At 36.8% G+C, this 13,129-nt stretch overlaps 1 protein-coding gene across 26 annotated transcripts in view; it reads right to left on the minus strand.

Annotated features, from left to right (window-relative positions):
• Nucleotides 1-13,129, minus strand: part of CTNNA3 (catenin alpha 3) — a 1,517,748-nt gene that overhangs the window by 696,899 nt on the left and 807,720 nt on the right. For all 26 annotated transcript variants that reach the window (XM_070563754.1, XM_070563769.1, XM_070563716.1 and 23 more), the window contains 2 exons: nt 12,304-12,384; nt 2,284-2,436 (listed from right to left, as the gene is read on the minus strand). In XM_070563754.1, coding sequence (XP_070419855.1) covers nt 2,284-2,436; nt 12,304-12,384 — 234 coding nt within the window. The remainder of the gene's footprint in view (nt 1-2,283; nt 2,437-12,303; nt 12,385-13,129) is intronic.

Consider the following 13,129-nt stretch of genomic DNA (forward strand, 5'->3'; position numbering starts at 1 on the left):
TTCTTTCAATATTTATGTGAAATACAGAATTTTCAAAATCCTTAAATATTTAAAACAGATTCTTACAGCTCTGTCTGTGTAATAATAAGCCATCATTTGGTAACAAGTTAAGGTAGTATTCTCAAGTGTTTCTTGAAGGCAGTACCTTAGTAACAAGTGTCATGAAAGAAAGAGTTCCTCAGGTAACCTGATTTGGGGAAATTCTAACAAATTAAATTAAAGAGGTGTCTTTATCTCTGGGTATTTCAGAAATATAAAATCTTCAAGAGGAGAAATAGCTATAACTTTTGCTTAAAACTATGTCCCTTCAAGGGGTCCTTCTTTATTGAGCATCTCATGAGGTTTGTGTTTCATAGAAACCTTACACTAAGAAATAGGAACAGGGATGAAACTTATTAACAGAAACCAGCTTTTACTTCCAGAATATTTCAGCAAAAAAAGTTGTTTTCATAAATTTGGTGTGCCTTCAGCTTAGAGATCACATTTTTACACAAAACTTTTACGATTGTCAGGGACCACACTTAGGTGGCTTTAGTGACCTGCTCCCTCTGCTTTGCTTTCTTACTTTTAACCTTTTCCTGTGGGAATAGCTAATAGATATTTGAGGAATGAGTATAAGAAAGAATAAATAAAACTAGATAAATAATAATTAATTGAATGAATTAGTTAAAAATTTTGAACCTGAAAATCATCTCTAACTCTAATTAGTTTGAGTTTTGTACCTTTATTCCCACATAAGGCCAATGGGAATTTTAACAGGTGCCCTGTCTCCTTGGGAAGTTCAAAGGACATTTCAAGTTGGATGTGGGGCAGTTTTAGGGCTGAAATGATCTTGGTAATCATCTATTTATCCACCCCTTTTATTTTCTACATGTGAAGACTGGAACCCAGAAAAAGAGTATATAGTGCAAATGCTAGTTACATTGGAAAGTTCCTTCCCAGTGGATCCATATTAAAGGTGTGGGGAAAGTCCTCTGTTTTAGTAGATGTTATATTAAATGCTGTGATTCTAATTTGGATAGTGACTATTTCTAACTCACAAGTTTTATAAGAAGTTTGGGCACCAAAACACGTATTTCACCAGAGTTCATGGCCAATATAGGGAGGTGTGGCAGTCAAAACATTTACTAAGCAGTATGGCATGGGCACTGACAATGAGAATAAATTCTAGCCATAAATAAGTAGTGCAATCATAGTGATGAGTACTAGCAGTATATCAGCTCTAGTATACAGATCTAGCCAATCACATTTCCCCCTTCCTGCTACTGGTTCCTGACCTTTAGAATACTATTACCTTACTGGTGCTAGAAATTCTTCCATTCAGGATCTCTCTTATGCTGTGGCTGCATTATTGATGCCCATAGTACAATAGGTTCCATTATCTGTCTCCTGGGAAACACCCAACACTTCATGGCTCCTTTAGCAATATGCTACCCTGCCCCCCACATCATGGGATATTTCCATGTTTCCAGTTTTTTGGGGTTTTTAAAAATATTTTATTTTTCCCTTTTCTCCCCAAAGCTCCCTGGTACATAATTGCATATTTTCAGTTGTGGGTCCTTCTAGTTGTGGCATGTGGGATGCCACCTCAGCAAGTCTTGATGAGTGGTGCCATGTCCGTGCCCAGGATCCAAACTGGTGAAACCCTGGGCCGCCAAAGCAGAGCGTGCCAACTTAACCACTTGGCCACAGGGGCGGCCCCATCCACGTTTCCAGTTTTGAAGCAAAAGGAAATTATACTTTGATCATCTCCTCTTGCCCCTGCTAGGACATAGACCAATCCACTATCCTTACTTAATTTTTCTGGATCTCTCTACCCCTATATATCCTACACTCTTGCTCTGTAGTCACCTTATATAGTTAATTATGATTTGAAAGCCTGAAGGAGTACTAAGCCATGAAAAAAATGATAGAGAAACAATAAAATGTCATGGGATAGAGTATTTGATACTTTTAAGATAGGGAAGAAAATATTTGTAAGGATAAAAGAAAGTATCTGCATTTAATCAAGTTTTTTTGTGTAGCTCTGAAAAAAATGCATTTAAAAAGAAACAATATTGATCATAGTTTCATAGCTCTTTCTAAATAAATTGTTCCTTTTCCAAGCCATTGGGGGATGGTTTATACAATTTGACATAAATACCTTGATATTACCTTGGTCCAACTCTGCTTCATTTGTAATAAGTTGTCACAAATTTTTATTTGACTACAATTCAACTGTTAATGGGGAATGAGAGCCTCATTCTCCTGGATTTAGAGTAGTTACAGTTCTAGCACACTTACCTCTACGAGCCTGCTGGTGTGTTCACGAAATATCGCAGCATATTCTTTTATTTCCTTTTCCCGGCCATTCTTGGCAGCTTCAATAAGAACCAAAAGTGGGACTGTCGTATCCAAAAAGGAGTCTGACACATGATCTATAATAGCCTTACGGAGCTGAGAAGAAATAAAAAAATTCAGGGTTTTTTTTTTTCTTCTTTTTCAGGAAGTAGTTCATGCTATTTCCTATTTTTACAATCTCAGCAGTTAAAAATTTCATTTTATATATTTTTTGCACAATCTCTAAAATCATACCATTTAAGACTGTGTATGAAAGTCACTTGCAAAGCTAAAACAAGCAAAATATCCAAGAAAAAAAATCATTGAGCAATGGCTCTCTTGCTCTCAAAACTCACTAATCTTTTCTTAAATTGTACCTAGCCCAGAGGTCAGATAATACGTGATAATATCCCTTTTTTCCCTCAAAGAAATTACTCTATTGTAATGTTTATGAATATGTACAAACAACATCGTACATGATGTATTTTCATAATTACAAAATTATAAAATGTTTTCTACTTTGTTGGAAGAACTGATGATATAATTTGATTAGGTAAATTGTAGACTTCATGGTAATTAAACCAAGTTAGATCACCGATTATGCCAGCTGATAATAGATTAATAGAGCGAGGAGAATAATAGATGAGTTTGATGTCCAATTTTCTCTGTTTGCATTAATTGTTCTTGCCCTCACATCTTAAATTATTAAACAAGTATAACATTCTGCTACAATTAGTTCTTTTAAATTAGATTACACGTAAGCTTATAAATGACAATCAGGCAATTACTCTACTCAGCACATATTTTCTGAAATTTAAGCTGTGTTGGAAAATCATTGTACTTACAGAATATTGAGCCCTTAAGGATCACAGTATCTTGAAATGTTTCATTAGCAATGTCAATGACTATGAATGACCCCAAAGTTTTTTTGGTCAACCTTTTCATTTAATTTAATAACCTCTATACAATAAAACAAAGAGATGAATAGATATAAGACAGGAAATCTACAATTTGCCTTTCATGAAAATTATACTTTATAGTATTCTTTTAAAACCAATAAACACTTATCCTAGTTTTGGATTACATGGGAATAATACCTTTTCGAGGGGTTGAATGATGTAGTTGCTTCCTATAACAATGATAGGAAAATAAATCCATAATAATTATAGATTTTTAAGAGAAAATATACCTGCTGAAGATGGTAGAGCTTACTCAAAAGAACTGAAATTTTCTGGCTACCAATAATTTCACAATGGCTCTAGGAAGATTCTCAAAGAAAGATTCTGCTTGGCATGCAGAAAGGCAAATCACTAATGGCAACTAATTAATATTTACTGAGCACTTACTGGGGCAGGGTGCAGAGTGCGAAGGGGTTACAAGGCAAGGGGAAGACCTTGAGTAAACGAACAACGTGTTTGATGTCTATGAAGAGTGGACCAGGGAAGTCAGGCAAGAGATCATAAATTAGCTGGGAACCACAAGTTATTTAGTTCCACATACATAAGACAAAAGTAGAAGGAGTCTCTCAGATGAGGAACAGTTTTCAATGATCATCCCTCCCCTTTATCTTTTTCTTCTTTCATTTGTAACCAGGACATGTAGAAGGAAGGCAAGGAGGAGATCTGCATTAGAAATAGGTGATTTAAAGCCTGCATACACATGGGAGGTAATTCAAGCTGAGGATGCAGGTAGAATCATTTGGAGAAAGACACACAGTGAGGAGAGGTCCAAGAATGAAATCTTATGAAATACTACAATTTGTGGGAGTCATGCAGATGGAAGGGTAAGACCTTAAAAGAAAATGAGATCATGGCCAAGAAACAAAGAGAGCAAATGACCAAAACTAAACGATAAACTTTCAAATAAATCTCTATATCAATACTCTTCAAATGAACTTCAAATGAAATTAGGTTTCATTTGAAATACTCTTCAAATGAAATTATGTTTGTTAGGATAACTAACAAATGTAATTTTAATGCCCAAATCATGGACTTGCTGAATCTTCTTTTCTGTGTATTTGATTTCATTCAATTCAACAAATATTTCTGAAGACCATTTCCTTACCTTTTAATCAAAAGCAAGGTATCATTAGAAACATCAAGACAGAAGCACATGGTCCCTCATAATCTAGTGTAGGAGTGAGAATCATTACATATTACAATAAAGGAAAACCAGGAGATTGAGAGCAAAGAAATTTGAAGAAAATAATAGGTTTCAGTGTCTAATTTTAAAGATAAGTTAAATAAAAAGAACCAAGATTTATCTATTGGATTTGACCACTAGGAGGTTATTGATGAAATTAGCAAGAATAGTTTCAGTGGAAAAGTAGAAGCAGGAGTCCTACCACTATGGTTTGAAGAGTACATGGAAGAAAAGGAGGTGGAGACATTGAGAAAAAACTCATTTCCGGTACAGCCTGCATCACTTAACATCAGGGATACGTTCTGAGAAATGCGTTGCTAGGTGATTTCATTGTTGTGCAAAACATCACAGAGTGTACTTACACAAAACTAGATAGTATAGCCTACTACACACCTAGGTTATATGGTAGTAATCTCATGGGACCACTGTTGTATATATGGTCCATCCTCGAATGAAAGATCATTATGCAATGCTGTAATTTGATTGTGACGTGAAGAAGCAAGACTTGGTATTAACTACATTGAGACACAGGTTTAAAAAGCAATCGTTTCTCATGTAAAAGACTTTGATGTATGTTCTCATCTACAACTATACCCAGAAAGTCAAGTTGTCCTCTTGTGCTTTTCAAAAAATACATTTTGATTTATCATCACACAAAAATCTAGAGAGACAGAGATAACCATTATCTTACATTGTGCCAATTTTTGTAACCCCTTAAATAATTATAGCAATCTTCCTCCAGCACAGGATGCATTTGCTATGGTCTCGCTTCTCCCTTTTGTGGTGCCATGTTTTGTCTTCTCTTCATTTTAATGGCATTTACTTCCCTGTTCTTTTATTTCTTGAAAGTTTCAACTATATTTTCCCTGCTATTCGCTCAGTCCTTCATCCCACTTACAAGTGTTGAAACACATTGGAAGAGTGAGGCTTGAGGTATAGCTGATTTACTATTAATTAAACAATAAATAAATAAACTCTTTGGATAAATTATTTTTTAAAAAATTAAAGCAAATTAGGATCACATTATTTGTTTCCTTCTAAGGCATGTTGCTAACTACATAACACAGTGAGTGAGAAAAGGCCTAGCACAGGGGGTGATATTACATTCAGTAGGACAAAACAGAAGGACTGGAAAATGAGCTTTCAAATAAGTTTGGTGCCAGTGTTTTCAAAATTATGTTGGAAAATGGTCTCAAATTACCTGATGTAATAGAATGTCAGATATAATGAGAAAAATAAATCTTCTTTTCTGTAGTTGTATATTCATTCCATTTAACAAATGCATTTTGAACTTTCTCCCTAAGGGCAAGGCACCATTCTAGGCAAGCCGGGGAATGCCAACATGACAAAAACAGGGTAACTGTTAGGGAGTGAGAGATACACAGAGTTGATGAGTATCTTAAAAGAAGTGCAAACAAATAAGAAATAATTAGCTCTGATTGTCCTGGTGAAGAAGGTTTCTGTAAGGATGGGACACATGTATTCCATTTTAAAAGCTGAATAGGATGTTAAGAGTTGGAGCAAGGAAGTGGGAAGCATAGCATTTTAGGAATAGAGACTATCATAGGCAAAGAAAATAGAGGAATCCTCAAGGCATCACAAATATCTAGTGTGGTTTGAACATAGTGATAGAGTAAGGATTGAAATAGGACTTTATCGGTATAATGGAAGTACTGGAAAGCATTTCAGGTAAAGAACAAATAAGACAAAAAGATTAAAAGATGACAGAAAGAAATGGCCAGAAATTGGTGACTTGTGTGCAACGTTAACATACTTGTGATAACTTTAAGACAAACTTATGATACTTTAAGAGAGCACAGTCAGCAGGCAGGGAGAAATTTTTCCATTTGAAAGCATTTTAACCCATGCAAAGAACAAACAGTGCAATTAACTCAACCAACCCATGATTTTCTTACCAGATTGTCTTGCTGGTTCCAGATCATTTACCATCACATTCATAGCTATGATTATGGACTTTATTCGGGGCTTTTGGTGCTTTACTTCTCATCTATGGGACCAGGCTCTGATTTCAGCTGTTACTATGGAAAACAGTTCCTTGGCCTCTGAAGATATCCCACCTCAAGTGCATCCCATGCTTGTCTTTGTTATTCTTTCTCAGGGCCTGCTCCAAGTCTCTGTAAGATTCTCAGCCCAAGCACAAACAGCCTGGAAGTTCTGGAGAGTCAACACCCCTGGGAGCAATGCTCCACCAATGGGCATGGAAGCTACTGGAAAAACTTCCCAGCCTCCATCCATTGGTCAGACAATTCTGGGAGGCATTGGGCCCCTTCTCAGAGGTCCTTAAGCTCTGGTTGCCTATAGCAGGAACCTCAATAACATATCCTTTCCTCCTTCCCTGCCTGTTTTCTTACACATCATGTTCTCTTATACTTGCTTCTTGGAATCACCTCCCAAATAAACTACTTGCACTAAGGTCCCAGTCTCAATATGCACCTTCAGGGGAATCCAATACAAAATAGACACATTTGTCTGGTGTTAATGTTGTCTGGTCATGTACCAAGTAACAGACCAACATCTTAAATAAACTACTCATTGGTGATCACACTTTTCACTTCTGCTTTGCATATCACTGGGTTGATTCTGCCATTCCTTATATTATGATGACTGTGAAACAGAAATTATTATGAGCTAGGACTAGAAATGCAGATGAGGACAAGATATGGAAGACCTTGAATGCTATGCTAAGTAATTTTCTTTATGTGTTCTGACATTCATTGGGATTTTTTTTCATTTAAATTACACAATCATCTATATATATATGTGTGATATCTAAGTAGTCTCTATCTTACTTATTTCCGTATCATTTTCATGCCCAATGGAACAACTCATTCTTTTCACTCGGGTGATATACAAAACACTTTAAAGGAGAATTCAATTTACCAGTGTAGAAATAGGACACTCTTAGAAGCCGCAGCACTAAAAATCTGAAGTTAGTGGGAGGCCAATAGGAGTAAGAGGTATGTATTTTCGACAAATACCTGTTTTTTGCAGCCAGGCATGAAAGATGTGAGGCACAAAACCAAACTGAGGGACTCTCCATCTTTTTTCACTACAGTTTAATAAAAGGCTTTGAGACATCAATTTTTCTATTTCCCACTAATATAAGTGGTCTGAGATCTCAAATAAAATAATATATTTCTCCACAATTGAAACCCCCAAGTGAAAACTAGAAGAAATCCTGCCCCCTCCACCACCAAATAAGGGAATAGAAAGAACGAAATAGCAAAGGGAAGAAGAATGGAAAGAAGAGGAAGTGTGTTTTAGAAAAGAATCATCTTCAGGGCCGGTCGGGTGACACTGCAGTTAACTTCACAGGTTCTGCTTTGGCGGCCCGAGTTTGCTGGTTTGGATCCCAGGTGCGGACATGGCACAGCTTGGCAAACCATGCTAGCATCCCGTGTATAAAGTGGAGGAACATGGGCACGGATGTTAGCTCAGGGCCAGTCTTCCTCAGGGAAAAAAAGAGGAGGATTGGCAGCAGATGTTAGCTCAGGGCTAATCTTCCTCAAAAGGAAATGCAAAAAAGAAAGAAAAAAAGAAAAGAATCATCTTCAGTGAACTAGAAAAACATATATTTGTGTATATTAATACCATTTTAATTTTAAGTAAAATAGCAAAATATGAATTTCTGAACTCAATTGACTAATAGGAACTAAATCAACTAATAATTAATTCAGCATATACTTACTGTGCCAATTTAGTGGGACTTACATCTTATGAGTACCTAACATTTTTTGATGAAGAGGAGGAGAAGGTATAAAAACCTATATTTTTTTCTGAGTGTGGCACTGGTACCACAAACATGGAGAAGAGAAGGATATAGCAATTTAGCAACTCAGCAACTAAAGAATTAATCAAGTTTTTGTTTCGTTTGTTTTTACCAGAATTCTATTTTATTTAACATACTTCAAGTCCTTACTTTCATATTTACAAAATAGATATTTTTTCCTCAATATACACAAATAAAAATTTTAACCTGCCTTTAGTGAAATCAAATGTATATTTCGCTCTGCATAATACAGTAGAAATGGAATATATTTGATTGTTTTCATTTTTTAATGAAGTAAAGGAGGTTTAGGAATCCTTCTCCCTTATTAAGAATTTCAATAGCTATGCAGTTCTCAAATGAATGCTGGGAAATAAGACTAAAAGAAGAAGAAAATTTAAATTTAAAAAGACATGTAAAGTAAATAATAAGGAAGGAAATAATTATGACAGTAAAATCAGTGTATTAGGCAGTGGGGGTTCTGAAGGTGAACAAGCCATTTTCCCTGGCCTCTGGCATGATGGTTACAAATTTGGGCTGGGGTTGGATACCCCAGACTCAAACCTCACCTCTACCAGTTAGCTGGGTGATGTTCAGTAAATTGACTCCCCCAAGAGATGGAGATAATAATACTATGGCACTATTTCTTATTTCAGGGACAAAAATCAATAATGTAAAGACAACAGTTGGTAGAGAGCTTTGGAAAGCATTTACTAAAGGAGAAGCGTTGTCATAACTATCGTTTTAAGGATTTACAATCCAGTGGGAAGAAAGATCTATTATAAAAGAAAATACAAGCAGAATATGACCATTGCTGTAACAGAATTACACGTGCTATAAGTCCTCTGGGAAGAAAAAGATTAATTCCAGCTGGTGAAAATGGCAAAGGTTTCATAAAAGAAATAGGATTTACATTAGTCTTGAACTTCCTGAGTTGATTAGGAGTTGGGTTGGGAGAGTAAGGGGTGCTGTGAAGGCACCAAGTTGAACAGGCCATGTATACAAAAGACACGTGTGTTTGGCGTTGAGGAGGTAGGTGACGGAAAATTTGGTGACTAGTGAGTAGACTCTTTAATCAGAGAACAGGTTATGTGCTGGTGTGACGAGGAGAAGGAACTGAGAAAGAAAGCAGAAGGGGAAGGAACATTAAGAAAAATGGGGAGTAAGTCAGGGCCAAATTACAGAGAACTTGGAACACCATGCCAAGGACTTTTGCCTTTGTTCTCTAGTACAGCAGGAAAGAAAGTCACAGAGCAAGAAGGATGAAACAAATAAACACTAACTCATCTCCTAGGACACTTCATCTTATTGCCCCAAAATATATAACCTGCTTCTCCCCAGATATGTCTAAGCTATCTCTCTCATTCCTCAAGGAAGTCCAATGATTCTCTGAAGCAAAGCTAAAATGCTTGTATACTGCTGATGGACAAGCCATGGGTGAGCATGGGCAGGAAGATGGGCTCTGCTTATTTTTTACTAAAAACAAACAAACAAACAAACACAGATCTAGAACAAGACATGAACATTAAATATTCCAAAGAAAAACATTTTAAAAGTAGGGGCTTTCTCCTTCCTGTGTGAAAGAGGGTATATATGCTTAAGACTGCTTGATAAACTTTGTGAGAATAAGAAGAGGTGGAGACGACTCGTGTTGCGGTTTAAACTAGTTTTTATTATTGCCCAAGGCATAAACCCCAAGATGGGAAATGAAGTCCTAGGGAGCACAGGTAAGGATACTGAGAACAAGGCACAGCAGCTACCTCATTGACATTGAAGACTATGGGTGTCGCCAAAGACAGCTCCTAACAATCCCACCCCTTCCTGTACACACAGGCCACTTCTCCCACAAGAGACAGAGCTGCTACTTGCTCCTGTGGAACTGGGGCAGGGTTTGTGACTATTTTCATCTATGGAAAGTGGAGGAAACAGCATTCTGGTGACTTTAGAGCTCAGGCATTAAGAAGGCCTGGCAGCTTCCATCTCTCCTTTCTTGGAACCTTGAACCATCATGTAAGACATGCAGGCTACCCTCCTTGAGAGAGAAGCCACATAAAGAGGCCCTAGAAGATTAGTCACCACCTGGAGAGAGGGAAGAAGAAGAAGCACTGAGCTCTCAAATGTCCAGCCCTGAACCCAGATACAGTCACCACTTGACTGTCACTATGTGGGAGACCACAAGTGAAAACACTACGGAAATGGACCTGCTGACCCCCAGCCAACCCAGAATCGTGAAACATAATAAAATGGTTGCTATTGTTTGTGGTGGTTTGTTAAGCAGCAATACTTAACCAAGACAATGAAGATGTTGACCTGTGAAACCAAAGGGAATTTTCATACCTCTGGAACACAACAGTTCTCTACAAGCTGGAAACATTCCCTTACTAGGAAGAAAAGTATTAGTAATCGGCAGTGTTCTTACTGTATCTCGCTGATGGTGGTGAGGTAGAAATACAAGTAGGATTATGAGATAAAATATAAGATGGCTGATTAAACTTGAATTTCAAATAAACACAACTCTTTTTAAAATATAACTATGTCCCATGCAATATTTGGGAGATATTTATACTAAAACATATTTGTTTTTAATCTGCAATTCAAATTTAACTGGGCATTCTATGCTTTTATTTGCTAAATCTGGTAATCCTACACACAAGGATTGCTTTATCTTCACTTAAGAAAAAATAATTATTCCAAAAACGTTGGAGGTGTAAATGTAGATGAGTTTTTTGTGCATAACCTTGTTGAAGGCAGTGACTTTGTTGAAGGAATGAGACTGGAATTAGACACGATTGTTGATGGTTCATAGAAACAACTTTCCCAAGTCCTGAGAGGAGCGGATGGAGTAGAAATCCGAAGGAAGATCCAGAATGGAAGTCATGCAATGAACAGGGAGGGTGGCCCTGAGGACGCGCTCCTGAGTCTGCCGTGGGTTATGACCTGATATGCGTTCAGCGCTCGTTCTGCCTTAGGTAGGTCACCTCGCCACGCTGGCCTGCTTTCTTATCTGCACCATAAGACAGGTTGTGCTAAGTTCCTTCCAACTCTTACATTCCATGATTCTAAGTGCTGACAGTAGAAATAGAATTCACATTAAGGCCATAAAGTTGAGAAATTGGAATTTTCCCAGCCTTCAAAATTATGTTTTTTCAAACAGCTAATGCTAACTGGCTGGGGATCCCTATTTATTCCATTTCCAAATCTACTTCTGAATTAAAAGATTGCTCAGGCCATTTTACTAAATCTTGCCATTAAACTGTAGTAATATAGTGCATTAAAAGCTTTCGGTTGAAAAGCTTTTGCCCCTCTTTTGTGAGTTAATGGTGACCACGTTGAAGTTGTACATGAAAAAGAACTCTGGTTATTAAAGAGTAGAAGGGAACGGAAGGCAAATGTCTTCAAAAATAGCTAAGTCTCCATATTTCTAGGGAAAAAAAATTTTAACTCCTAGCATAATACTGGACTTCTAAATTATTAAAGAAATCCTTTCTAATCCTATGTTCCCGAAGGCCTAAGGTTAAAAAGTAGCCTTAACTTAAACAGAAACTAATTTTTGAAGCATCCTGAAAAGAATTGGAAGGGGAAAGTGGTGAGCTCTCTGAATTACTGGCTGTTTACTGTAAGCATTTGGATGACAAACCCAGTTATTAATATAATAGAATCAATTCACCAACATTCCCTAAAAACTCACTACATACCAGGCACTGATAGGCATTTCATTCAATCCTCGCAGCCTTATTAGGTATTATAAACTCTATTTTATGGGTTCAGAGAGGCTCAGGAAGATGAAATCTGTCCCCAAGATCACACAGCTGATGAGGGCAGAGCTAGCATTTGAATGTCACTGCCTGACATGAAGTCAAGCGCTCTTTCTTCTGTGTTATGTTTGCCGCAAAATCGGTTGAGGTACGTAAATGTGGAAAGTATATATTTATTATTCTTGCTTTGTGTTCTAAATTAATTTGAAAAAAACAAAAGCAAGAAATAAATACTCCAGCAAGGGAAAAAAGCTTGTCTTTGCATGACGTTTCTGTTTGCACGTCTCTCTCTTCCCTCACCTGTCTGCGAAGGTCTCTGGTCTTCTTGCACATGTTGTCTATTGCAATATTCAGGGTATTACTCCTTTCCTTTTTTCCAGTCTGCAAGGGAGAAAAAAAATGGCATGAACAATGGTATCAAATTATTCTTTATCACTTAGCAATTTGCTTTCTAAATTTCCTGAATATAACAGCTTGAAAATTCAAGAATAGGTTTCAAAACTGCTATGATATTGCATATGATTCATAAGCACTTCACTTAAGACTAAGTAGAATGGTGATTAAAGCTCACATTATTTTCTTCTTTAAGCTTCTGTAATATTTCTGATACAGAGTTGAGCTGCATTTAGTGTGGCAGTAGGCAGAGCTTTATCTTCAAGGAACTGCGATCTTCATTCTTAACAAGTCGACTCTAACCGCTAAGCATTCAATTAGCTTAAAAGCATTAGATGCCCAATTTGTCAACTTCTGTGGGAGTTTCTGAAGTCATTTTCACGGTGTATTGTGTAAGTTATGCAGAGCCATATTGGAGTTTTGCTAAACACTAAATAAAATATGCAGTGCAAATTCATACAATTTGCAAAAGTTGACCACAATTTTAGCTGACAATATTCCAAGAACAAATTGTTTCAAGTAAGAACTGGATGCTGTTTTTGGCTTTTTAAAACAATTTGTGCAACACCTTTTCCTTCTTTAAGCAGAACAATTCTCTCTGTTATATCCTTAACCTAAATCTTTAGGCTATTAAGCACATAGAGAGTCACCTTGGTTGGTATTTTCTACATATTACTTTTGTGAGAGACAACTGAATTGAATCTGATCACACTTTTTTTCAGTGATATCTTAT

Source organism: Equus przewalskii, chromosome 1 (assembly GCF_037783145.1).
Source record: "Equus przewalskii isolate Varuska chromosome 1, EquPr2, whole genome shotgun sequence".
Classification (NCBI taxonomy): Eukaryota; Metazoa; Chordata; class Mammalia; order Perissodactyla; family Equidae; genus Equus; species Equus przewalskii.